The 26,729-nt window shown below is 40.0% G+C and overlaps 1 protein-coding gene across 2 annotated transcripts in view; it reads right to left on the bottom strand.

Annotated features, from left to right (window-relative positions):
• CCDC141 (coiled-coil domain containing 141) overlaps positions 1-26,729 on the bottom strand; it is a 141,378-nt gene that overhangs the window by 77,496 nt on the left and 37,153 nt on the right. For both annotated transcript variants that reach the window (XM_075608934.1, XM_075608935.1), the window contains exons 3-6: positions 17,394-17,585; positions 14,648-14,756; positions 2,211-2,464; positions 706-825 (exon numbers count right to left, since the gene is read on the bottom strand). In XM_075608934.1, coding sequence (XP_075465049.1) covers positions 706-825; positions 2,211-2,464; positions 14,648-14,756; positions 17,394-17,585 — 675 coding nt within the window. The remainder of the gene's footprint in view (positions 1-705; positions 826-2,210; positions 2,465-14,647; positions 14,757-17,393; positions 17,586-26,729) is intronic.

Genomic DNA, 26,729 nt, shown 5'->3' with positions numbered 1-26,729 from the left:
ACACTGCATGCTTCGTCAGGAGGTCCTATGTTTAGCCTTGCTACTAGCATTATCTGGGTTACTATCATCCACGATTTTGAGCATTCATGTCTTTTTATTCATTTGTAATTATAGTGATTAGATTTATTCCAATAGTTAGACAGATCCACTCATGATTTTGTGTGGGAATCATTTTGATTAAGTGTGTGTGAATACTGAGGTGGGGTTGGATCCCCTCAGTTGATGCTCCTTTTGCATTTCGTTTTAATAAATATATATATATATGTTTTTACTTATTCTAATCCCTGGTGCGCATTGTGTGCATTCTTTTCTTGGTTTCACAAGGTATCCCCTATCCTAGGGGTTACTTTGTTATAGGAGTTAGTTGGGGAGACGCTCCACATATATGCTGCAAGGGGATTAGTACTTCCAGCAAACTACACATCTGCAGCACGAGCGCTGAATTTCTAATTTCTACCAATTTAAATCGAGGTGAATTTTTCTCCTGGATCTACGGAATACCTTCACTTATAATGGGGACCTGAAAATATTTTTTCCCGGGGGCCCCGTGCATGTCTGGCTACACCACTACTTAGCATACAATGCATCCACTGCAGCCATGGATTCTGGTTAATGACATGCAAATGAGCACACATTGTGTCACCTTTACATATTGTTTGTTGGTTTATACGTGGGTACAGTCGAATATATGTATTGTTGCCTTACCTTGGCGTTAAGTACTAATTGTTTGTGTTTGTGAAGTAACTCTTCATTTTCTGTCAGTGATGCACCTAGTAGGACATTCTTCAAATACAAATCTATATGTTTCCTCAGCCAACAGGTAACCTACGGCAAAAAAATAAGCTTGGTATGAGACCTAAAGAACTAATTTTATCATAGTTATTTGTCACCACAGAAATGTGCTGGATGCAGAAGTTTCAGAGAACTGCAGTTGCTCTTTCCAACCTTAAATGTATCAAAATACATATTGAAATAAACTATTGTAATATTTTCATGGATGCCCAGAGCGCTCTTTAAATGTAGAATGTTTTAAGTCACATGTTTGGCCCACAAAGGGCTTAGATGGGTTTTTTTTCCATCTAAAATAATGCAAATATATATGATACAGATGTTAGAAATGCATGCAAAATGCTGAATTATAATAATTGTAAAACGTTTTAAATCTATCTAAAATGACATTATATGCCCCTTTAGAAAACTCCAGTAGCGGAATGATATTGTTTGTTTTAGACCCTTATTCAATGCTTAATGACATGAATGGTAGTTATAACGGCTTCCGTCCCTGATACCCATTATCCAAGCTTAAAAGTGAGTGTTAAAACGATTCTTTGAACAATAGGTGAAACTAGGGGCAGGACAGGTGTCCCAGGGCGCAGCCTCTTAAGGACTGCAAGTTGGGCCGGCAGTGACAGCATGGCAGAGGAGTCAAATATATGCATTTAAAGTTTCCAATGTCATTAAACCCTTTTGTTCTCATATTATAAATGCATCACATGAGGGCAAAATGGGTCTACAATTGCAGAGCATTACGGTTTAAGCCCATTTGGTACTCAAAGGGTTAGAGAGTTTTATAGTAAAAAAAACTGTTTTTAAGTAATCCTTGCTTCATTCATTGTAACATTGCCGGAAGAAGAGATCAGTGTATCTCTAAAGCTCGCACAAATAAAAGCATTTCGTTAGCCACAGAACGGTATCATCTATTTATTTTTTGATTATTGAAGCTCGGCTAACACGGTACTGATAATATATATATATATATATATATATATATATATATATATATATATATATATATATATATATATATATATATATATATATATATATATATATATATATATATATATATATATATATCTTCCATGTATTGTATTACTTGTAATTTTCATAGGAGAAGCATCCATACATCAGTATACGTTTCACTGATAAAGCTGCCTGTAATAATTTTGTTTGTTTGTTTTTTTTAAGTCAATGCAGCTCCTTTGGCATTTGATTTATGCTGAAAGAGGAATAGGTCAAATAGACACTCATAACAGATGGCAACTATTTAGAGATCTTTCAAGTACCACTGTCCGGGAAAGTCATAAAAGCCCAGAAGGGCACACAGCCACTTCTGTCTCATTTTCACCAAACACCATTTGCTTTGACATCAACCTCATAGTTTTGATCTGATGAGGCAGGTGCTTCTGCATACGTTTTCTTTGTATTACCTTTTCTTCCTGTTGGTGCCATTGGCCGACTTGCAAGACCTGCTCCAGCGTGTGGCGCTGTTGCTTGAGATGCTTATCCAGCTGCCTTCTCCTGTCTTGCAGCAATTCCAGGAGGCCGTCAATTTTCAGACAGCTGCTGTGGGCTCCTTGAATCATCTCAGAGTTTGCAACTGGCTGGTTAGACCTGAATAGTTCTATGAATTCAGTCAGTTCTTGGCTTTTATTTAGCAAGGCCAGTGATCTTCCAAGAAGAACTATACAAAAAAAAAAATTTGAATATTTATCACTGTAACTATTCCACTGTAACTTTGATACATTAATACTGTCAGGGAATATTGATACTGCCAGGAAGCATTAAGCCCATCCCAGGGCTTCTATTCCTAAGAGTACTACAACAACCACTGGTCTTACAAGCAATGCCCCTTTACCTTTTCTAGGGGACTGTTCATACTCTACACGTTACTGCCAAATTAGATTAAGTAATATATCTTTATTTATATAGCACCATCCACGTACATAGCACTTCACAGCAGTTATACACGTGACATAATAATATTCCACATAATGGGAATAAGCGCTTCACATAGAAGTAACCATAGGAAAAGGATTCCCTGCCCGGGAAGAGCTTACAATCTAAGAATATATTTGATAACTATATACTTTAGTTTTCTATATATGACTCTTCCCCAGTTAACATTAGAAAGCGTAGAACAAGAAAACATTCATAATCTGAAAAAAGAAAACTCTAGACTTAAACATTAAGAAGCTATTATTTTGACATTTATCAGCACATGAACCTAATAAGAACGTCAAATTGTAAAACAGCTTCATAATGAATGTCCTAAAAGCAATAACAGACTTACATTAAGTCAATTCTAATTGTTGCATTAGTTACACAAACAGATTTTTTTTTTATGTTGTGATGCCTTTTATTAGACCAGTATCAAAATAATGCATTACTTGTACCCTGCAAAATGACACATTCCAAGAACAAACCTTACAGTTCAAAGGGTTCATGCTTAAGAATATCAGGGTATTATTTTCATATTGATCCATCAAAACTGTAACCTTTACAACCTGACATTCCCGCGGGCAGCTTTCTTCCTCCTTAATGAAAAATATGGTTAAAGAAATGACAGCTCAACTATGCTAGACCGATACCAGGGTGCTGATTAAATATGGCTGTAGTTGAGCTCCACCTGTGACAACAAACACATCTTACTTGATATATTTTTAGAAACAAGTACTGGTAATCCTCCCACCAAACCCCAGAATAGAAACCCCAAAACAAGAAAGCAGCTGTACTGGTGGTATGCAGGAAAGGCTTTCAAACCATTGCTGCAAATTAAGCTTCACTCTGATTAATATCATTTGTGATTCTTAAAATGTTCCAGGCATCTACATCTCTCATTGCATATGTCCTAAGTAAATGTCCTGCAGTGAGAATTGACTGAAATTGCCATTTGAAGTCAAAAGTGAGCCAAGTCTTATAGGAGAAGGGTTAGGTTTGTTTTCTGAGCTTTAGAACTAACCGTATTGTATGCAATGAGCGTAAATAAAGATATGTAGAAGGAAAGGAGCACAGCATCCGCATCAGTGAATCAAAATAGATAGGGCAACTCCCGAAGCAGTAAAATTGTGTTTATTGCACAATCCGCTTAGCAATGAAGGTGTAGGAAATTACCAATACCCGAGTATAAAGTAAGGCCTGAACCCCTTTGCTAACAGAGGGGCCAGCAACGCATTGCACTGGCAGCGCTGGGGTTAACCGAAGATCAATTATTATCACAGCCTACCACCGTGTTTGGAATTAATATGTTTCTGTTGCAACTCCATAGATACAAAATTAAGAGTATTGCCTCAATGGGGATTCAAAAGCAGTTTGTGTGGCTTTTTTCTAATGTTTGAGTCCAGATACAAAGAACACCCACTCTAATGTAAAATTTCTATTTTCTCGTCGGTCCTCCATACAAATACAGATAACATATTACAGTCCTTCCTGATGTAATAAGAAATGTGCCACTATCATCAGAATATTGGTGGAGTTTTCTAGGAACTTGCTCACCTGACATGGTTTTGCCCTGAACATTTGGTAAGTGTCCTTACCTGAAATACCAGTGTTTTTCAACAAGGATTCCTAGAAACCCTTGGGTTCCCTGGGCATCTCTAAGGGGTTACCTGCAATTTTTCAAGTCATTTGAACATTGTACCAAATACAGAAGAATTTCTAATGCATCTCATCTCAGACACACTATTAGAGAGGGTTGGGGTTCCTTACAGGGGCGTAGCTTTAGCCTGGGCAAAGCCCGGGGGCTCGTACTCTTGGATGCCAGCCCAGGCTGCCGACATGGGGGGAGAGCCGGGACATTTGGCCGGGCTGTCTAGCCGACCGACCACAGATGTCAGGACCCCCTTCCTCCTCCGGGCCCCTTAATAGCTGCTTGCTGCTTGCCAGCAGGCCCACTCCTCACATCCTCCAGAATCCCGCCTTTCCCTCATTGGTCAAGACTGCGGAAGATAGGGAGGAGCATGTGACATCACTGGGCGCGGGAATCTCCATTATTCAGCTCCATGTGAAGAACATGACAACCGCCCGGTCTGGACCAACCCATCCGAACCCACTTCCTCAACAGCCGTTCGGTCCACTCCTGAGGCAACCAGTCAGAGGCCCCTCCGATCCTCATATTCCCAGTCAGACCCCCCTCACGCCTCCTAATCCTCAGGGGGCTGTTGCAGTGTGCATGTGTGTGTGTGTGGGGGGGGGGGGTTATTGCAGTGTGTGTATATGGGGGGGGGGGGGTTATTGCAGTGTGTGTATATGGGGGGTGGTTATTGTAGTGTGTGTGTGAGGGGTGGTTATTGTAGTGTGTATGGAGGGGTTATTTTAGTGTGGGGGTTATTGTAGTGTGTGTGGGAGGGTTATTGTAGTGTGTGTGTAGGTGGTTATTCCAATTTGTGTATTGTGTGGGGCGGGGGGGGGGGTATTGTATTGTAGGGGGAATTGTATGTGTGTGTGGCTGGGGGGAGTGGGAGTAGAAGAGAGAGTGGGAGTGGAAGAGAGAGTGGGAGTGGAAGAGAGAGTGGGAGTGGAAGAGAGAGTGGGAGTGGAAGAGAGAGTGGGAGTGGAAGAGAGAGTGGGAGAGGAAGAGAGAGAGGAAGAGAGAGAGGAAGAGAGAGAGGAAGAGAGAGAGGAAGAGAGAGAGAGGAAGAGAGAGAGAGAGAGAGAGAGTGGGAGAGAGAGAGTGGGAGAGAGAGAGTTTTACCGAGTGATAGCGGAGGGGGGAAGAGTGTGAGGAAAGATAGGGGAGTGAGGAAGAGTGAGGGAGGGAGTGTTAGGGGGGGAGATAAATACATGAGGAGAGAGGGGTTAATAGAGGGGAGTGAGAGTGAGGAGGTGCAAAAGAGGGGGGCTTGCAGGGCCCCCAACACGCTGGGGGGCCCCGATGGAAACTCCTGAATCTACTTAATATGTTCTCTCATAAAGCGGCCCTGAAATTGTTTTTTGCCCGGGTGCCTGCGCATGCCTAGCTACGTCACTGGTCCCTTACAATGCATCTGATCTCAGATGCGCTAATAGAGAAGGTTGAGGTTCCTTACAATGCATCTGATCTCAGACGCGCTATTAGAGAAGGTTGGGGTTCCTTACAATGCATCTGATCTCAGATGTGCCATTAGAGAAGGGTGGGGTTTGTCAGAATTTCACAATATAATTAGAGGGTTCCTTAACCAAAAAAAGGTTGACAACCACTGTGATATAGACACAGGCAAAACTGTAACTTTGATAAATTAATACTGTCAGGAAACATTAGGCCCATTCCAGGGCTTCTATTCCTAAAACCAAGGCCATGGCCATTGTGCAGGCGCGCACATGGCATAACGCGTGCCTGCTGCAGAGGCGGTCTGTGGCCTGGAGAGGGGGAGACGCGACAGGAAGTCCGTGACATCACGTGATCGGTTCGCCCTCATTGGCTGAACCGCTCAGGTTACCCGGCCGTCGCGGACAACATCAAATTATTTTGTCTGCCCGGGAATCACTCGCGGGGTCGCGCTTCAGCAAGCGTGCAGTCGCGCACTCTACGGCCTTCCTCATTGAGGAATGGCCATTTGTTTGCACCACGCACGACATCGCATGGACTATGTGTCACGCTGTGCTCACCACAAACAAGACGAGACCCCGGTACTGAGATGGGAGTAGTAACAAACACCAGCCACAGGCACGGGGGCCACGTCCGGAGTGTAGGTTTGCCTTGACAGCCAGGTCAGGGATATAGAGATCAGAGTAGTCGTGATAGGTCTAAGGCTTCCAGGAACAGGTGTAGCTGTGTGCAGCTTAAGAATGCATCTATGAGCAGGTGCAACTGTTTGTGCAGCTAATGAATGCCTCCATGTGCAGTTGTAGCTATATGGCAGCTAGTGGACCTTGACACGGAGCATGGGGGCATGGCGCACGTGTCACGTGCGAGCTTCGCGCGCAGTCAGTGCGGTGCGATCCGGAGCCTGAGTCCGCGGCGTCGGATGACGCCATTTTGGCGTGCATGCATGTTGCGCGTGTTTGGTAAGTCATGCGGTCCATTGGCACACCGCGCGTGCGCGGTGGTGCTCGGGATGGTGCACGGAGCGGTTGCAAGTCCGTAGCCCTTACACTATGGACACGGCTTAAGAGTACTACTTCAACCGGCGATCTTGCAAGCAATTCCCCTTTACCTTTACTAGGGGGGCTGCTCATACTCTACACAACATTACTACCAAATTAGATTTATGACCTGATGTTACCTTCATAAACCAAATGTAATAGTTCTAAAAAAAAACTTGTTATCTGTAAAACTAAAAATAGCTCAATCTTCGGAAAAGATTGCTCAAGGCTCAGAATCATGATGTTTTGTAATTAACATCTGCACTGTCTCCTATTCTTTAAACTAATAGCAATTGTTGGTACAGTATATACCATCCCGTAAACTCTCGATGGCCTCAATATTAAAGCCATCGTCCCCTTACCTGGGAAGATTTCAAAGCCATTCAAATGTATGGTGCGATAACCTCCCCAAGCAAGGGGAACGGGCTTTGTAGCATATTTAAGAATGACCTGTGTCTTTGAATAAGCAGTTTACCTTTTATAGACTTATCTACGCTCAGCACTTTAATACAGGAATTTAGATTTCAATTTAAACTGGTTTAACCGTAGACATACATTAAAATGCTCTCAAAGCAACTTTTTGTACTTGATTAGTTAGTGAGTTAAGTTACCAACATTCAACAATTACTATATTATTGTCTGAAATGTTTTTTCTGCTCCATACATGATGCCATGATCAGGTATTTTACTAGACTTATTCGGCAATCGTATGGTCATTTTTTAAGACAAATCAGATATTTAATAAATAGGTCTAATTTACAGATTATAGACAAATGTTAATCCTGACCCGTTTTTTTGATAACCTTGGTGAATATTTCAGGTACAAAATCAATGAGATTCCTGATCTAGATTTTTTTTCCCCAAAAGATTTTCTCCTTGTGATAACTCCGCTCCATTATTTCCATGATAATGTGTAGAAAAGTATACAATTTGTCTATTGAAAGGTGCAATCCCACACAGTCAGCATGTTGAATTTCTTAGGGGTCTCTCAATGGGGACGTGTTTGTTTATCAAGTGTTTTCTTTACCCTTAGCCCACCCTGTCCTTATCAGACAGCCAATAAAGTTAACGGCAGGTGGGAATCGGGGACTCCGGCTGTACGAGCACCCATTGATCACACAGTGACATCACCCAAAAGGGAGTAACCAGACATCAAACCCCTCCAAAGTATGACCACAAAATAAATAAAAAAATACTGTTAGGTGTCAGATTTAGGTAAAAAGAATATATACACACACACACACACACACACACACACACACACACACACACACACACACACACACCTGTCTCTTACACATACAAATACTCTATGCAATTCCATCCCTATATACCAATAGGGAGCAAATCGTATCTACACACACTTTTAGTTATGCCACAGCCTCTTACATTTCCACACCTACCCACACCATTGATATACACACCCACTCCACACACACCTTTTGTAAAGCGCTGTATACACTGTGGGCTCTTTACCAATTTATATTTACACACCCACATATACACTTATATCACTAACATTCAGGGATCATTTAACACCTCAAGTCATAAAACGCATACTGCACAGGGGGGAGGGATAGACTTCAATCAAGGATCACATTCCAGGATGCACTGTTTTACAGTAAAATCCCCTTTTTTGGCTACATTCATTGTAACACCGCCGGAAGAAGAGATCAGTGTATCTCGAAAGCTCACACAAATAAAAGCATTTCGTTAGCCACAGAACGGTATTGTCTATTTATTTTTGATTATTAAAGCTTGGCTAACACGGTACCAATACATATATATATATACAGTGTTCGACAAACCTATACATTTGCTCGCCCCGGGCGAGTGGATTTAACATCGTGGCGAGCTCCTATTGGCCCAAGCAGCACACGTTTGGTACTAGGTGGCGAGTAGATTTTTTTTGTGTGGCGAGTAGATTTTTTGGTGATTTGTCGACCACTGTATATATATATATTGTGACATAGTCCAAAGATGTTAGGCAGCTTTCTGCCCCATTTTAGAGCAGAAAGTGCAGGAATAGTTAATGATCCGTTCCACAGCTTCCCATTAACTCAGGCAGCTGGATGGAAAATCCAGACCACAGATTACAATGGCTCTAGTTCTCCCTCACCTGCTCTTCTAATCACATGCACAGGTACTTAGAGCAGAGAGGTTTTGCATTTCACTCTCTCTCCTTGGAGCCTGGAGGCTGGGGGTATCGCTGCTCCCCTGCATCCAGTATCGGGGTTGACGGCCCCTCCACGTATCACAGTACCAGAGGATTTGCCTGGACTCCTCGAACAGATAAGACAAAACAAATGGTTACTGCTGTTGCTAAAAGACTGTGCTGTATCTTGTGTCCCTAAATGAAAGAGCATTGTTTTAAGCTGGGGAACCAGTTTAGTTGGCCAGCAGCTGTTAGAGAGACTAATTCTGATGTGTAGTTAGATCCCTGAAAGGGATAGGATTTTGCTTATATGATTTTGGTTTTATTTCTTGAAATAACAGAGTGGGAAATATTGTAACACTGAAATGAGTGAACTGCTGAATGAAAGTATCTGAGTACCTCTAACCTTCACATGTTAAAGCTGCAGTACCTTACTTGGATGAAAATAAAGCAGGCAGAAGCCTGAGTTAAGCAGCATAATACTTTGCATGATCCTGTTTGTTGTATAATTAACCCTAGAAGACTGTGTCGGGAAGAACCCAGACAGACGTCAGCGCTACAAAAGAGGGGCGTTTGTCACATATGGTGGAAAATGCGGGCAGACACTAAAAAAGTCTGTGGGTTTGCAAATAAATGCGGGGGTTTAAAATGGCAGCCGAGCTGAACTAAAGTACAGATGCTATGAGTGAAGTCTGTCCCACTGTGTATATCAGTTGTGCTTCTAGCATACACAGAGAATGTGCGAAGTGTGGATGCAATAGCACCCTGAACCCAAACAGAAAACCAAAATGTTTTGCTGAAAAAGAAGAAAAAAAAAAAAAATTGCATCTAGCAAGTGCTGTTTGTAAAGCTAATGCCTTTTGCTGAAGTGAGTGAATTTGCAGCTAGCAAGTGCTGTATGCAAGTTGCTGAAGTGAGTGAAATTGCAGCTAGCAAATTGTCCCTGCCGGGTTTCTAAAATGGCCGACGTGAAATGTTTGTTTTGTAATGTACATAATCATGAAAAACAGTGTCCCTTCAGGCCATACGATGATGATGATGACGACTCGTATGTGGCCCCTGGAGGAGAGTCGTACCCACAGATGAATTTAGTATGCTGGGCCTGTCATAAAGTAGGTCACATGGAAGATGTGTGCCCCAAAATTTTCAAAGACAAACAGCTGCAAAAGCAAGCAACGCCCTATGAGTGCAAGCAAGATGTGGAAGCTGATACCAGTGAGCGTGTGCCCAGTACCACTGATATCTCTGGAGCTAATAAAGCAAAAAGAAAGAAGAAGAAAAAGAAAACTGTTCCTCAAGTCACAGGGGAAGTGACCGAGCCACTTGAACCTGCGCTGTCAGGACATGCGTCAGAAAGGCGCCGAGATGTGCTGCAGACCGCAGTGACCGGCAGAATTGTCACGGGAACAGTGGCAAAGGAAAAGGAGGAGCAAAGGGAAGCTGAATCCTTGAACCAGGATAAAGAGGCTTTGGTTTCTGCACTCCAAGCTGCCCGCCATAATTATGAAGTCCTGTGGCAGGATTTGGTGAAGGAGCGAGAATGGAGCAAGAAGGAGCGAGAATGGAGCAAGAAGGAGCGAGAATGTTGGATGGAAGAGCGAGAATCGAACGCCGAATTACAGAGGTGTATACTTCCAGCTTTACAGGAGTACGAGGCTTTGAAGAAAACAGAGTCTCTCTTACGGAGTGAGCTGGAAGAGGTGACGACTAGGCTGGAAAAGGCCAACACCGTAATGGCTATCCTAAAACAGAAATACGGGAAGGCTCTACAAGAGGTTCACGCGCTCAGCACAGAGGTGCAAAACTCACGCCTGGAGGGCCACGGTCTGAACACAGAGCTGGGAATGTTGAAGCAAACCCATGAGATTGCCCTGAGTGAGTTAGAGACTGTAAAGCAAGAAAATGAGACTCTGAAATTGGAAAATTCAGATTTGACTGACCAAGCAGAAAAAGTAAAGAAACAGTTGACTCAGGAAAAATTAGAAGTGCAGGAAGCACTACAGAATGCATTGATGCACACTCAGAGCCAGCACCAGGAAGAAATGGACGCTCTGAGAACAGAATTGCGACATATATGCACAAAACAGAATTCTCTCGTGGAGGAACTTAACGTTTTGAAAAAGGAGAAAAGCGTTAGAATAATTCAGAAGCACTGCACAACTCTTATCCAAGGAAGAAGGGAAAGAGAAAATTATCGGCGTAAACGCGCCGCAACTATCATCCTACAGGCTGCCTACAGAGGGATGAAAATTCGTCAGTTTAATCGCCGGAATAAAGCAGCCTGTGTTCTTCAATCATTCTACCGTGCCCGCATGGTACGAAACAGGTTCCTCATTATGAAAGGAGCAACTATAAAGATCCAGTCTCTAACTAGGATGACACAGATCAGGATTCACTATCAAACCCTGAGAAATGCGTCACTGGTTATACAGCGGTATTTCCGCCTTTATAAATGTAGGCCTCAGGAAAGAGAGGCCCAACACTACATGCCTGCCGGCTGCAAAGGTAAAATGCCACAGGGTACAGCCGGAGTTAGTGAGAACCCCATCAAGGTAATCAGTGCTTCATCTTCTAAATACCATATAATTGCCCCAGAGGGGAAATCCCAAATCTCTGAGAGTGATGGTCTTGAGAAAATACATGGCAGTAAGAAGTACCATAAAGGTTCAAAGGTTGCAAAGCAAAAGCGACGAAGGTCAACGCTGGCCTTGAATTTTTCCGGATCTCGCCACTCTGGGCCACAATATAAAGACAAAGACTATCCGGCCCCAGAGTTCTGTCAGAGGCTAAAGAAACAGTCCAGTCATTTGCAGGTTGCAGCAGCCTATGAAATAAAGTCAGGAAATGTAATGGACTGGAAGTCAAAGAAAAAAAAAAATGTGTTTGGGGAATTGACCGATATTTCTTTTTGTTATTACATGTGTGGACTATGTCACGGACACTTAAGTATGCAAATAAGCTATTGTAGTTAAGGTATATTAGGCCTCTAGCTAGAATAAGCATTTTGTCAATATTACAATGTTATATTGGTTCTCTGTGTTGAAAATGTAGCTAAACTACAAATTAATATACAGGGTTGATGGCCCTTTCAGTTGGTAAATTATATAATGAGGTTCATATTCTAGAGTAGAACAACCCAGGGAGGTAATAGAAATTGTCTGGTTTTCTGAATATATTTAGCATATCCTGGGTTGTAAGAATGTGTGCTAGACACTTATTTTTCAAAATAGTTCCCTAATAGAGAGCAACAAAATATGTTTGCCAAATATAGTCTCTTATGACGAAACCTACTGTCCATAATTGCCGTTGGAAAAGTTCATATTCGTGTCATGTGAATACTTAATGTTGTACTGAGGAGTTAGCTCAAGTATTTCAGGTAGGACGCTCACCCCAGTGAGGTCCATGGCCGCTCACCCCAGTAGGTGTGAGCTGGGGAGGGGGATATGTGACATAGTCCAAAGATGTTAGGCAGCTTTCTGCCCCATTTTAGAGCAGAAAGTGCAGGAATAGTTAATGATCCGTTCCACAGCTTCCCATTAACTCAGGCAGCTGGATGGAAAATCCAGACCACAGATTACAATGGCTCTAGTTCTCCCTCACCTGCTCTTCTAATCACATGCACAGGTACTTAGAGCAGAGAGGTTTTGCATTTCACTCTCTCTCCTTGGAGCCTGGAGGCTGGGGGTATCGCTGCTCCCCTGCATCCAGTATCGGGGTTGACGGCCCCTCCACGTATCACAGTACCAGAGGATTTGCCTGGACTCCTCGAACAGATAAGACAAAACAAATGGTTACTGCTGTTGCTAAAAGACTGTGCTGTATCTTGTGTCCCTAAATGAAAGAGCATTGTTTTAAGCTGGGGAACCAGTTTAGTTGGCCAGCAGCTGTTAGAGAGACTAATTCTGATGTGTAGTTAGATCCCTGAAAGGGATAGGATTTTGCTTATATGATTTTGGTTTTATTTCTTGAAATAACAGAGTGGGAAATATTGTAACACTGAAATGAGTGAACTGCTGAATGAAAGTATCTGAGTACCTCTAACCTTCACATGTTAAAGCTGCAGTACCTTACTTGGATGAAAATAAAGCAGGCAGAAGCCTGAGTTAAGCAGCATAATACTTTGCATGATCCTGTTTGTTGTATAATTAACCCTAGAAGACTGTGTCGGGAAGAACCCAGACAGACGTCAGCGCTACAAAAGAGGGGCGTTTGTCACAATATATTTATATATATATACAGTGTTCGACAAACCTATACATTTGCACGCCCCGGGCGAGTGGATTTAACATCGTGGTGAGCTCCTATTGGCCCAAGCAGCACACGTGTGGTACTAGGTGGCGAGTAGATTTTTTTGTTTGGCGAGTAGATTTTTGGGTGATTTGTCGACCACTGTGTATATATATATATATATATATATATATATATATATATATATATATATATAATCAAAAAATAAATAGATGATACCGTTCTATGTGTGCATACATATAGCACAGTGTGTACAGACATGGCCTTTAGCGCTCATGGGACGAGAGTTCACTAGTGTCAGTAATGACTCATAAAATTTCGATCTCTGTTTAGGCCACTGGTAAGTGTCCCGAACAGTTGCATAAATTTGTATTCATGCAACCGTCTCTCTTTCGGGGTTTTAAGATTACCTTTGAGTATGGCAACCCTCAAATTTATGCAACTGTTTGGGACAGTCATTACTGACACTAGTGAACTCTCGTCCCATGAGCGCTAAAGGCCATGTCTGTACACACTGTGCTATATGTATGCACACACAGCTGTCTCTCACACATACTAATACTCCTTGTCTTTCCATCCCTATACACCAATAGGGACCACTAAGTATCCACACACACTTTTAGTTGTGCTACAAACTCTCACATTTCCACACCCACCCACACCATTTATATCCACTCCCACTTCACACACACCTTGTGTAAAGCACTGTATATACTGTGGGCTCTCCATTCATTTTTATTCACACTGATACACATACACACTCTTTCTTCACTTGCTTTCAGTAACCTTCTGACACCTCTAGCCATTAAACACATCCACACCGGGGGAAGGAACAGCACAGATAACATTCCAAGAGACACTGTTTTTAAGTATACCCTTGCTTTATTCATTGTAACATCGCCGGAAGAGATCAGTGTATCTCGAAAGCTCGAACAAATAAAAGCATTTCGTTAGCCACAGAACGGTATCATCTATTTATTTTTTGATTGTTGAAGCTCTGCTAACACGGTACTGATACCTCTACATGTATATATATATATATATTACCAAGATGAGACCCCTTAAATATGTCACTGGAAGTAGTTCAATCTGGTCCTAGGAGGGATTTCCCATTTAACTTGAATGGCAGTTAATGTTGTATTTGGCGCAATACCGAACATCTGCGCCTGATGGATACCACATTGTGTTGCTACTTGAGACATAGTTGCTTGTACATTTTAGTTTTTGGGACAGAACAAAATGTCTGACATTTACCGTACTCCACTCGAAACTAAATCCATAGCCATTTTAAAATAGTAAAACAAGGTGCAGGATTAAATGAAGATTTCACTTGGATTTCCTCTCCAGCTTGGGAGGTTAAAATAATGCATAAACACACAAAAAAAAATAATCAAACCTTACCTTTGGTATGATTTTGGTTGTCCAGAAGAAGTTCTGTAATCGAGTGCACATTGTCCAGGTCCCCGGTATTGTGAATGGAGTCCTCAGCTTCATCCATCGTAACAGCAAACTAAAGAAGAGAAGCAAACAGCATAAACAAGATGCTAACAATCGCCCCTGTTATCTAAATTGCTGCTAAACCGAAGCCAACTCCTAGTGACTTGTTTCTCCCTGTACCCATTGTCCCATGCACCGATTGTACGTTCTCCAATACAAAGGTCACATATACAGTTAGACCGATTATTACAATTGATACTAATATTCACTTCAGTAACACAGACTTTTACCAGTAAAAAGAGTATATTTCTACTGTACCTTTTACATTATGTAATACTAATTTGTCATACTATGATGAATGTGTCCAAATATATATTTGCTTTACACACATGTAAAATAATTATATCCAAAAAACGTATTACACACATTTTAGGAGAGAAACACTCAAAAGATTGTCAATATGAGGTGTATGAAAGGCAAAAAGTAAGGTCAACAAAAAACTCCATATATTAATTCAGAAATGATTAGGAAAGCGGCTGATAAAAAAAAAGATATCACACCGTTTATGAAAACTTTAATTAAATATTACGTTTTTTTTTTTCTAGTATCAAAAAGATGGGATGTGTAGATACAATGTATTCTGTATATAGCAATAAAATAATAGCAGCTGTCAATTGTTACATGACTGAACAAATATTACTTGCTTTTAGCCATCTTGAAAATAGAATTATAAAGTAAACTTGAACTAAAGTACATCTGGATGGTCAAATGTAATCTTGTCAGTGAAAAACATAACAGGAAATTTTAACAGAAGACATATTACATTGTTTTGCTTCTTGGCTGTCTTAAGCAATATTTTCACAGAAGCCGAGCACTGGTCCAACTTCTACCTAAAGTCCGGAATTTAATTTGAACTTGGTATGATGTTATACTATATATAAAATATATATATTTTATTTATTTATTGTTTCTTCTATCCCACAAATTCAAAATGGAGCATTGATTTATAATACAGAGCATTACCCTGGGATTGAGGGCAGTCTCATACAATACATATATACAAATATAAGCCCCTTTTGCTCGAACAAGTAAGGTATACAGAATACTGAAAACAATTACAGGAGGCCCAACCCAGATATGTACATGGTATATATCAATTATGGCATATCTTGCCATCATTTGTTTCCCTCTTTTTTCGGCATGACTTAAATCACCGGCCTGGTGTGCAAATATTAGAATTTGACAGTCTATTTTAACAGCGCCTTATGGATTTTTTTTTTAGAGCTTGTACACCCCAAATTGTTGTGGTATAAAGCAATTTAAAAAAAAATCTGAACAACATTTTTTCTCAATCAATATTTATCTAAAACTGAAAACCACTGAAGAACTTAGCAATGACGAATTTAATCAGGAAGGAAAAGGCAAAAGTACTGGCATATGTACTCTCTCTCTATATTTTCTCTTTCACGGCGATATTGGGCAGCACCTTACAAGTGCAACAAATAGAGGATAATCCTGATGCATAATTATAATTTGTTTTAAAATACAAGGGGAAGCATGATTGCTGCTCTAAATTGCGCGGCTGCTACGACATGGCATTAAAATTGTTAGTTATATTATTATTTTATATTGTATACTGTAGGCACCAAAAAATAGATTTGTAAGCTCCACGGGCAGGGACTCGTGTCTGCAAAAAAATAAATAAATAAATAAAATAAAAAAATAAAAGATGTACAGTGCTGCGTACACTGTTATCACTATACAAGAAAACAAATGATTATACCTAAATAACTTGAGGTAAATGTACTAAACTTGAGAAAAACAAGAGAGACAAGTTTCTTAAATTTACCCTTAACACTAACCTGTAGAATAGTACATTAATAACAAACTGCATGATGTTAGGCCTGTCTGCCTGATATCCAGCGGTCAGAAGTGTGATGATACGCATGGGCATGGTGTACCACATTTATATTGTCACACCCAGAGTATCACTAGCCTTTTAGGGAGGAGTAGCTCAGTGAGTAAACCGCATTCTAGCATTTTGCTGCATGGACAAGACTCACTGTGGTTGCTTCCCCTCATACAGAGGTAAAAGGAAGGGTTCACAGTTTAGTGTTAGGACCTGCATTAATCTGGTTATACCTTGAAGTGGTATGTAGGCACATGATGCTTTGGCCAAAGGGTTTAACTAAATAACCAAGTAAATATTATTATTATTATTATTGAAGTATTTAAACTTTATACTTATTACTTTATATGTTTTGTCAATTGGATGTACAGTAGCATTGGGCACCCCTGTCTTTTGTTTGTATTATTATTATTATTATTAACAATCTTACAATTCCAATTTTTTTTAAATACTTATTTTAGGGAGCCTTACCCCTTCTTATTGGTTTTCAAATGAAAATACAGAACTTTGCCCCAATGTTTAATAAATGTAGATTTGTTTTGTTTTTTCATCTGACACAGTCCCACTACTATTTTTATTTAGCCCACTGGCCACTACACCTCCTTTGCTTTACCTGCAGAGTAAATGTAGACACGGGAAATTAACATTGATATTGATCTGAAGAACTAAGAAAATAAAACAGCTAACATCTCTCCTTACTCAATGTTTTCCGAAGATTTCCTATTATTGTACTAGCAGTTCATGTAATAGCAGTGTGATTTTGTGATGAGCAGAAACACTAGCTTTGATTCGAACACCAACCTCTACTGCAGTTTCAAAGAATGTTGAAGTCAAGTGTAAGAGAGTTCTTCTCTTCTCAAGGACACTGATGAGGGCGTCCCAGGCTTCCTTAAGAGTCTCTGCCATGGCATCGTACACTAGCCTTTGATCTTGGTTTTCTGCGGCTGTCTTGTCTGCTTCACATAACAGATTCCATACGTGATCTTCCAAAGACTGCAGAGTCGGAGAAAAACAAATAAGGGTAGAATAAGAAAAATGACCTCTTATTGGAAACTGTTGGGTGTTGAATGTAAAATCATTGATATTGCATTTAAAATATAAAAACATGTTGACCTATATATTGTAAGATCCTTACCTACTGTACCAATGTATGTTGCACTGCACTGCGGAATATGTTGGCACGTTATACATAAATGATATAATAAAACATCTTATGGTATCAAAAGACACCTTACACTCAGTTGAAGTGAATAGACCAGGGGTGACCAACTCCAGTCCTCAAGAGCCACTAACAGGCCAGGTTTTAAAGATATCCCTGCTTCAGCACAGGTGGCTGAATCAGTGGTTCAGTCATTCTGACTCAGACACACGTTCTTACATCTCACCCATTTACAACTGCCCTATTATCCTCCCCATAAGGGAGTATATTACATTGTATATGTAATATAGGCATACTGAAAATGAAGGAAAGGGACAGGAGTATCCTTAATACCGCACCCTCAAACCCTAATCCGGGGTTTGAGGGTGCGGTATTAAGGATTCTCCTGTCCCTTTCCTTCATTTTCAGTATGCCCTGAACATCAACAGCCCTGCTCTGGGAAATCCCGAAGCCTCCCAAGCCGGTCCAGTCACTATGTCCAGAAAGGTAATACCGGACATATACATGTCCAGTATTACCTCAATTTTTTTTTACTGGACAGAGTGTCCAAAAACAGGACAGTTCAGTTCAATACTGGACACCTAAAAACCCTATGTGTTACTCAGTTTTAGCACATTTGAAATAACTATCATTTTTATTGATAAGGGAATTCCCTAATCTGGGATGTATATGTCCGGTATTACCTTTCTGGACATAGTGACTGGACCGGCTTGGGAGGCTTCGGGATTTCCCAGAGCAGGGAGTGAGCAGGGCTGTTGCTAAGGGGCCGGGCAGCATCCTCCATCCTGATTGGGTGCTGATAGGTAATGCAGCCAATCAGGAGGAGGTGTCAGGAGCCTGTGGGTGGGGCCAAGGAGAAGAGGAAACAGCATGGAGAGGTGTGTGTGTATCGAGCGCGTCACACCTTTCACTATTGTGTCCAGTATTTTTGGATAAGCCACCTAGAAACCTTACCCATATCTAAACATCGTAAAAATATAAAACACTTCAAAATCTGGGAGGTTGGGGAGGTGTGTGTGTGTGTGTGTGTGTGTGTGTGTGTGTGTGTGTGTGTGTGTGTGTGTGTGTGTGTGTGTGTGTGTGTGTGTGTGTGTGTGTGTGTGTGTGTGTGTACTTGATCTGTTGGACCTTTTTATTTCAAAGGGATATATGTTTAGATGTGCACTATGCAAAGATGAAGGTCCACCAGGGAGAATGCCTTCAAAGACACAGTGTGTGATTCAATGAGTATTGGAGGCGATCAGACCTCTAGTATGAATACAGAGATCTATAGCTTCATAATAATTAAATATAGTGAACATGTGTTTGTTCACCAAGATGTTAAATGGGCAATGGATAGTGATTGAAGTTGCTATATTATAATGAGCCAAAATGGTGGTAGACAGGCTCTTTATAATTATTTCTCATTATTTTTAGAATAGTCTACATTGGTCAGAATCCACTAATTTAATTTCTCATATTAACAGTCTCTGTGTGTAGATATAATAGTGATATTATATAGTAGATATAATATTTTGTCCAAACATTCAACACAGATAGTGGATACAGATAATATTAGAGATAATCCAAAAGGGCTCTACTAGTGAATACAATGTGCTATTATTGCTGCCCCTCCCTGTCACTCCAACTGTCCCTCCCGGTCACTCCAACTGCCCCTCCTGGTCACTCCAACTGCTCTCTCCATCACTCTAACTGCTCCTCCCCATCAGTTCAACTGCCCTACCTCTCAGTCCAACTGCCCCTCCCTCCCCATGTGTCACCCCCTCTTCCCATGTGTTACTCTCTTCCCCCATCCCTCCCACTTATACTATGTGTCAGGTTATAGCCTGGGTCAATGTATAGTGCTGTTGGCTATATACTCTGTGTCAGTGTATAGTGCCGTCAGGTTATACTCCGCACTATACACTGACACAGAGCATAACCTGACAGTACGACACACTGACATGGCAAGGGTATTCTCTGTGTCATACTAAGTGTATACAGGTCATACTAAGTGTATACAGGTTTTAATTAGATTTTTATTTTTTATTGTGGCCCTTTAACAATGAGACATAAATCCTGTCTCCAACTCCCAGGCAGGTTAGCCACCCCTGCTTTAAAGCATGCTAGTTCACCTCAGCACTAGAGTGGCATCTGGCCAAACCAGCTAGTGCTGCAATGGATTCATAGGCACACGACTCTCTTCTCCGTGATAGTGTCATCACACGCACCCAACATGCATTTCGCAAACAAGCATCATCATGGGTGTAGCTCTCTGTCCTGCACTGGGAATTTTTTTTAGTGTCCCGTTGCTGTGGTCATTTCAACCATTTCATTACCTTCCAGATGCATGCATATTCATTAAATGTCATTGTGAAGTATCTACAAAGTGAATCAATTGGAGAGATCCCTTATGAATTTCAGATAGAGAGTGAGATTCTTTCAAGTATATTACTTTTGAAGTCAATTAAACCTTAGTATATTGAATAATTCCTGTAAGGTTTTTAAGCAAAAAGTTACACAAGCTAAAAGTTTAAAGATTTATGGAAGTGCATTATCCGTTGTATCCAGTCTCTCTAAGGGAGGTTAGATATTGAAGATATTCTGTGAATATTGTGTATCTATGCATTTATCAGAAATAATTCCTTATATGAATGGTGCAACACACAAATCCTTCCTTTATCCCATTGGGACTTAAAGTGTGCAAACTGTAGATCCATTTTGATTCATGTTGCAATAATTTACAGTCCCAGTTGCCACCCCATCTGTTATGTGGGTGTCTTTCTCTAACGTGTCTTGAGATTAAGATATCAAGAGAATATTGGATGGGGCCAATATGCTCTAAGAATCGCCTCCGAAACTGTCTATGGGCCTTGCCCACATGAACAGGTTGTTAAATAAGTGACCCCAGTTGTCTTACAATTTATGAATCTTTGTATTTTGTGCTCTTTCATATATTTCCTTGGTTTTGACAAGTTTTACTGGGTATAATGTACTGAGGATTTGCAGCCTCCAGATTTGTATGTACTGAGTGTTTGCAGAGAGAGCCAACCCTTTTTACAATGTACAAGTAGCAATCGCATCTCAAGTGTTTAAAGCTTGTTCCAGGGCTTAAATGTTCTGATTCACAGATTTTCAAATATACAGTAGTCTGAACATCTAACCACAAAAAGGACAATGTGCACATTTTACAGATTATGCAGCATCTACTACTGTTATTACAAGATAGCTAGAGGCTCAAAACCTGAGTTTATGCCATTGACCAGATAATCAATCTGGCAGAGCAGAGCTTAAGATCACCTGCAAAGAAAATCCTCCAGAACAGAAAATTACTTAAGGATTTCACAGTTAATGTTGTGATCAGGCAATTTATTTGAAAGGGTAAGTGGGACAGAAGTTAGAGAATCGTGTTACTAGCAATTGCACAGGTGCGAAAATGGTGCTGAGTGAACATGCTCTTGAAAGTCTCTCATGTGCACCCCTTCAGCAGTGCAATTAGCTAAGTAAAACTGATTAGAAATCTGTTGGCACTGTTAGGACAGTCCTCGTGAGAGTATACAGTACACAGGACACGGTCTGTGCCTGATGATCATTAGCACAATTATTGTAGCCATAAGATATGCTGGGTCTGAGCCTCAGTAATTATACTTTGATTGCTAGCTCGCATGAGCATGAAAATTAATAACAATTATGAGTGATACGTTTGGGGAAGACGTACCTTTGGGTGCCAACAATGCATACTCTCCAGCTGTAACTATTTAAGTACTGTATCTTTATTTATGTCCTGTACCTATTAAAACAAGGTGTACCTCTTGCACCTATTTCTGCCCATGTGTGAGAGCCAAAGAGCTCCACTGCTTGTGTCCCATTGGTTGAAGCTCGGGACCTTCAGCTAATTACAGCAGCTTGAAGATCAATTAGTGATTTGATGAATGATCAGCCTCTTGTAGGAAGTTATCACCACTTCTGTTTTATGTTTATATTAGAACATGGAAATAAATAAATACAGACGTACGTTGCATACAGTATAATAGATTGCATTAGTTACAGTGCTTTCAAAGCAGGTGCTCACTTATTTGTAAGCTCCAGTATCCCACATTAACAGAGGATCTAAAATGTACATATTTTTGTAAACATCAGTTGCGGCTTTCTATTGGCTGACCGTTTAAAGAGACAATCCAGGCATATGTTTTTTTTTTTTTTTTTTGCGATTTGTTTTTTATTCTTAACATAGGATTAAATCAGGGGGTCTCCAGAGCTGAACTCCACTAATTTCAGCTTCCAGAGATACATAACTCTGTAGTGTAGGGGGTGCCGGTAGCCACTTCGCTCGGCTAGCAGGGATCACGTAATGGCGAAGTTTCAAAGCTCCCGTCCCTTAGGGCCAATTGGAAGCAGTGACATCACCAGGTTCGACTTCCTATTGGCCGATGTGATGCAGGAGCTTTAAACCTCAGGTAGCCACATCGGAGCTGCTACTGGCACCCCTTGGATTGCTCCTTTAAATCCCCTTTAAAAACAAGGAAGCCATACCAGGAAGTATTTATGAAACCGGGAGGGCCCCTAGCTGAAAATAGTGCGATTCAGCCAAAGCGATGTTAGTTAGGCAGGATTGCAGATTGAAGAAAAATGCAGCATTGCTGCGTAACAACTCTATGAATTATCCCATTTATCTGAACATGTTAAAGCTGCCGTTCTAGCACTATCCTACATGTGTATTTTTTAAATAAATCAGTTCTCTACTATGAGAAAAAACTTCTAGCATTTAAAAAGATAAACAATTTTAAAGACATTTTTAATGTATTCTAATGTAACATCTATTTCTGTTCCTATAGCAACCATTTACAAAGTCACATCCCCTTTCCCGTCTGTAACAGCATCACCCCTTTGAGTCCTGCCCTCTCTAGCAGTGAACCAATTGAATCTAGTGCCTGCCTGGTCACATGATCTTCCTCACAGAACTTTGGCTGTCAGTGTAGCAGAAGATTTTCAGCGATCGATTACAAGAGAATGGATCGATCGGCAACTTAGCTAATCACTTGTCAGTGTGTAGATTGTATTGATGCACATATTGAATGTTTTTTTTTTTTTTTTTAAATAACAGCTTGAACTGCAGCTTTAAGCTTTAGGAGAATTGCGGAGGGCAATCTCCCTTATATGAACTTAATGCACCCTTTCCATTGTTGAATATTAATGAAGGAAAGAATACAGAACGGAAAAATGCAGGGAAACAATGCATTTCGCTCCCGTGGAACAAATCATTGATGTATAAATAACACCCTCAACTGCAGAGTTTGATATCCCATTATCAAATTATTCAACTACCTCTAACTTCCTCCTAATTCACTTGACAAAAAACACTCACTGATGCACAAGATGTGCATATCTCATATGGTTTATGAGATATGTTTTCATTTGAATTAGTAATGGTTTAATTATGTCCATAGATTTATATGTTTTGATCTAATTGTCATCTTTTTTAACTTGTTTTTAATCAGTTCTTAATTATTTTCAAATAGGTCGTTTTTTCATTAAAATAAGTGTATTTGTTCCACTCCATATATTACATACGCTTTTGGGTTTATATTCATTCGCGTCTGTATTCACATGGAGGGGTTAACAATGACCTGTTTGTTAAGACAGCTCTTGCTGCATAAAGTTCTTGTGGTATGTTTTTTTGTATTCTCAATGGTGCATTGACAAGGAGGGAGCGCTATTTGCCGCCAGAACTGCCATTCAACTTGCCATGCTCCTCTATTGGTCCCTGTACCATTACAGAGGAACCAATGAGCGAGTGATAGGCGGGACTTCCGGTTGAAGATCTAATGCCTGCATCTGAGAAGGGTTATTACTCATTGACAAAGTGCAGTAGATGCACGAAGCGCGTCAGAGTTCCTTCTCAAGATGATTTCTCTTTTTTATTGATGTCCTTGCTGTTCATTAAATTTTTCTATTGAAATAGCCATCCAGTTTCCGTTTTACTTCCTGCTTCCGGAACGCATGAGGCACCTGTTGACACGCTGAGCACGGCCATTTTCTACCCTCCTCAGGGAGATTCTCCTCTACAAGATGACAAAGCGAATGAAAGTACCTGTAATGGAAAGGAACTTGTCCCTGTTTCCGAGTCGCACATTTTCACGCAAATATTTGAAATAAATCACAATTTTTGCAAGGGATTTTGAATCAAATACAATTCAAAATGTCGCCAATTTCTGAGAATTTCTGTTGCAAATGTGGCAAAACCGTTTTTAAATGTTATCATTTTTATTTATTTTTTAAATCTCAATTACGTTAAAAATACCATGGTCACATGACCAAAGTCACCTGCAGGTTGGTCCTGTCTGGTCTTGCAAAAATATTATGCTGAACCTTGGACAAGAGAGAACTGTACAGTATATGCAAAAAAAAAAAAAAAATTTAAGTTCCCACAAGGTTTTTGATTATATTTTCTATTTCTTTCTAGTTTCTTTTATTTGCACTGATTGAATATTATTAACATATTTTTGTACTTTACCCAGGTTGGTACTACTTTGAAATGTGATTGATACTGAAATATACAACTATTTTTCGCACAGACAACTGTTTTTGTATTCTCTAGTGATTGGTCTACCTCCGGTTTCTATCCCATTATGACGAACTTTGCAATTTTTTGTTTGGGAAACGTTTGCAAATCTGTCAAATTCATTGTGTTTGGGAACTTTTGTGAAAAAAATACGCGCAGTCCCAATAGGTTCCCTTGATATTCAAAATGGGTGGTCTCCCTCTGCTGCTTCCACTCTCCCGTGATCGGCGGGGTTGAATCGGAACATGTATGTGAAAAGAAAGCGCAAAAAAAGGGAAAACACAGTCAGTCAAAAAATGTAATTAAAAACCTTTATGATTGACTAAATAAAATATCATGATTAAATTCACATAATAAATAATAATTTTTATCATGGGAATTTAATCATGATATTTTATTTAGTCAATCATAAAGGTTTTTAATGACATTTTTTGACTGACTGTGTTTTCCCTTTTTTGCGCTTTCTTTTCACATTCATCTCTAGAAATCAAGAGAGGGGAAAAGAAATCCTGGCGGTCACTGCAAAAGCTCCAGCAAGTTTTTGTAGCATCGGTATCTTCATGGGGTCATAACCCCCTTCTTTACCATCTGTAGAAATCATATAGCTAAATGGTAGTGGGGAGCGGCAATTAGGAGCAAGTAATGAGGAGAAAACTTTATCATCGGGATGTCCCAATAATTGATTGTTTGGATGGAAAAAAATGAACTTAAGCTGGAATTTTACTTTATATTACTTCATTTGCCAGCCTGAAACTCTTACATTATGTTTCAGCTTTAGGTTTTCTATACTTGTTAATAGCCAATACAGTATTGTTCCAGCCCATCAATGTCCTACATAGCTACATTTCAGAAACAGCATAGCATCAGGGTAATCACTGTGGCTTTTCCTATGACATAGAACAGAGCTTGTTGGAGATACATCAAGAATGCAGCTGTCTCACAGATAACTGTAACATTGTAATAACATTGTGATCAAGTTAAAAATACACCAAAACACTTAATGCAGATATCGGGAGGACTATAACTAAAATACAAAAAAGTTCAATCCAAGATACCAGAGTTAAAAAATATATATTTTTATGGTTTTTCAAATTGTATGTCATCTGTATCTGCTTGAAGTGTATGTTCTTTTGGTACAGTATAATGTAAATGGTTACTACTTAATTTTTTTCTGAGAAATTATTAAATGAGTATTACAGTACAGTATATAGTTTATAAAAGAGAAATACAAAAAATTAGACTCAAGAATTCATATTTAAATCCGCAATCCCCCAACCCCTCCCACCCAAATGAATGGTTTTTTTTGGACTTGTACCACAGCACTAAATGCTCTGGGACGGACCAGCACTGCTCTCAGAAAGTCCAAGCGACAGGCGCTCACCAGAAAGAAGATTTATCATAGTCCACTCATCCACGTTTCCACTCCCTATGGAGCCTCTCTCAAGAAAACATGTAAACCAAACACGCAGAACGGATTGCTGCTTTGAAAGACCACTTTATCCATCTTCATCCATCTATTACTAATCGCAGTTGGGAAACGTGGTGCGGCTTTCTCTTCAAGGTTTCCATAAAGGTTGTTTTTCGGTATCCACTTGTTTTAAAAGAGTACTGTAATTTTCTGTGTGTTCACAAAACATATGGTTGATGGAGCCACTGAAAGGAGTTTAATCAGTAAGAAGGCAATAAGTGACTGCCAACCATAAATGGAATCTGCATCCAGAAGTTTAAATGTTTGAATCCCATTTACAAGTTGCAAAGTATTCAAGTTTAGGAAGCATGAAAAAGCTTACTCAAAAAAGCCCACACAGACCAAGATATCTAGTATATGAGCTGATAGTATTTAAGTAAATACAGCATCATCAGATCCCATCTGTGATAGAAGTGATGGCATATACAAATAAAGTACTTTTAATTACTGTTTACTTTTAGAGATTCATCTGCTACAATGCTACTATCAGAATTTCATTGTCTTCTTGTATTTGTTTTTAATTATTGATCTTTAGTATATGTAGTCTTTCACCAGCCAGCTCCAGTATATTAAAATCCTATCCTTTTTCGATATGTTCCATCTTGCTCATAGTAGATGCCTCATACTTCCAGTAACCCATGAAACGTCAAGCCTTTTACTGATTTGGTCTTGGATTATGGAATGAATTACATGTGAGTCTGAGATGAATGGATACCTAAACTGCTTTAAAAATATCCTTCAAACCTCAATTATACACAATGTTTTTCCAATTAATTTCATGGCTTATTTTGTAATTGTCATATACATTTTGTAATTGTCATTACTTTCATGGCGTATTTTGTAATTGTCATATGAATTATATATATCATAATCAATTTGTCATTTGTTTGATGTAAGGTGTTTTGAAAAAATTGCCATATAATTCAATAAATACAGTATATATGCTGCATTTATGTATACCAACAATAG

This window comes from Ascaphus truei, chromosome 7 (genome assembly GCF_040206685.1).
Source record: "Ascaphus truei isolate aAscTru1 chromosome 7, aAscTru1.hap1, whole genome shotgun sequence".
NCBI lineage: Eukaryota > Metazoa > Chordata > Amphibia > Anura > Ascaphidae > Ascaphus > Ascaphus truei.
The sequence above is the reverse complement of the archived record's forward strand: the minus strand, read 5'-3'. Positions and strand labels throughout refer to the sequence as shown.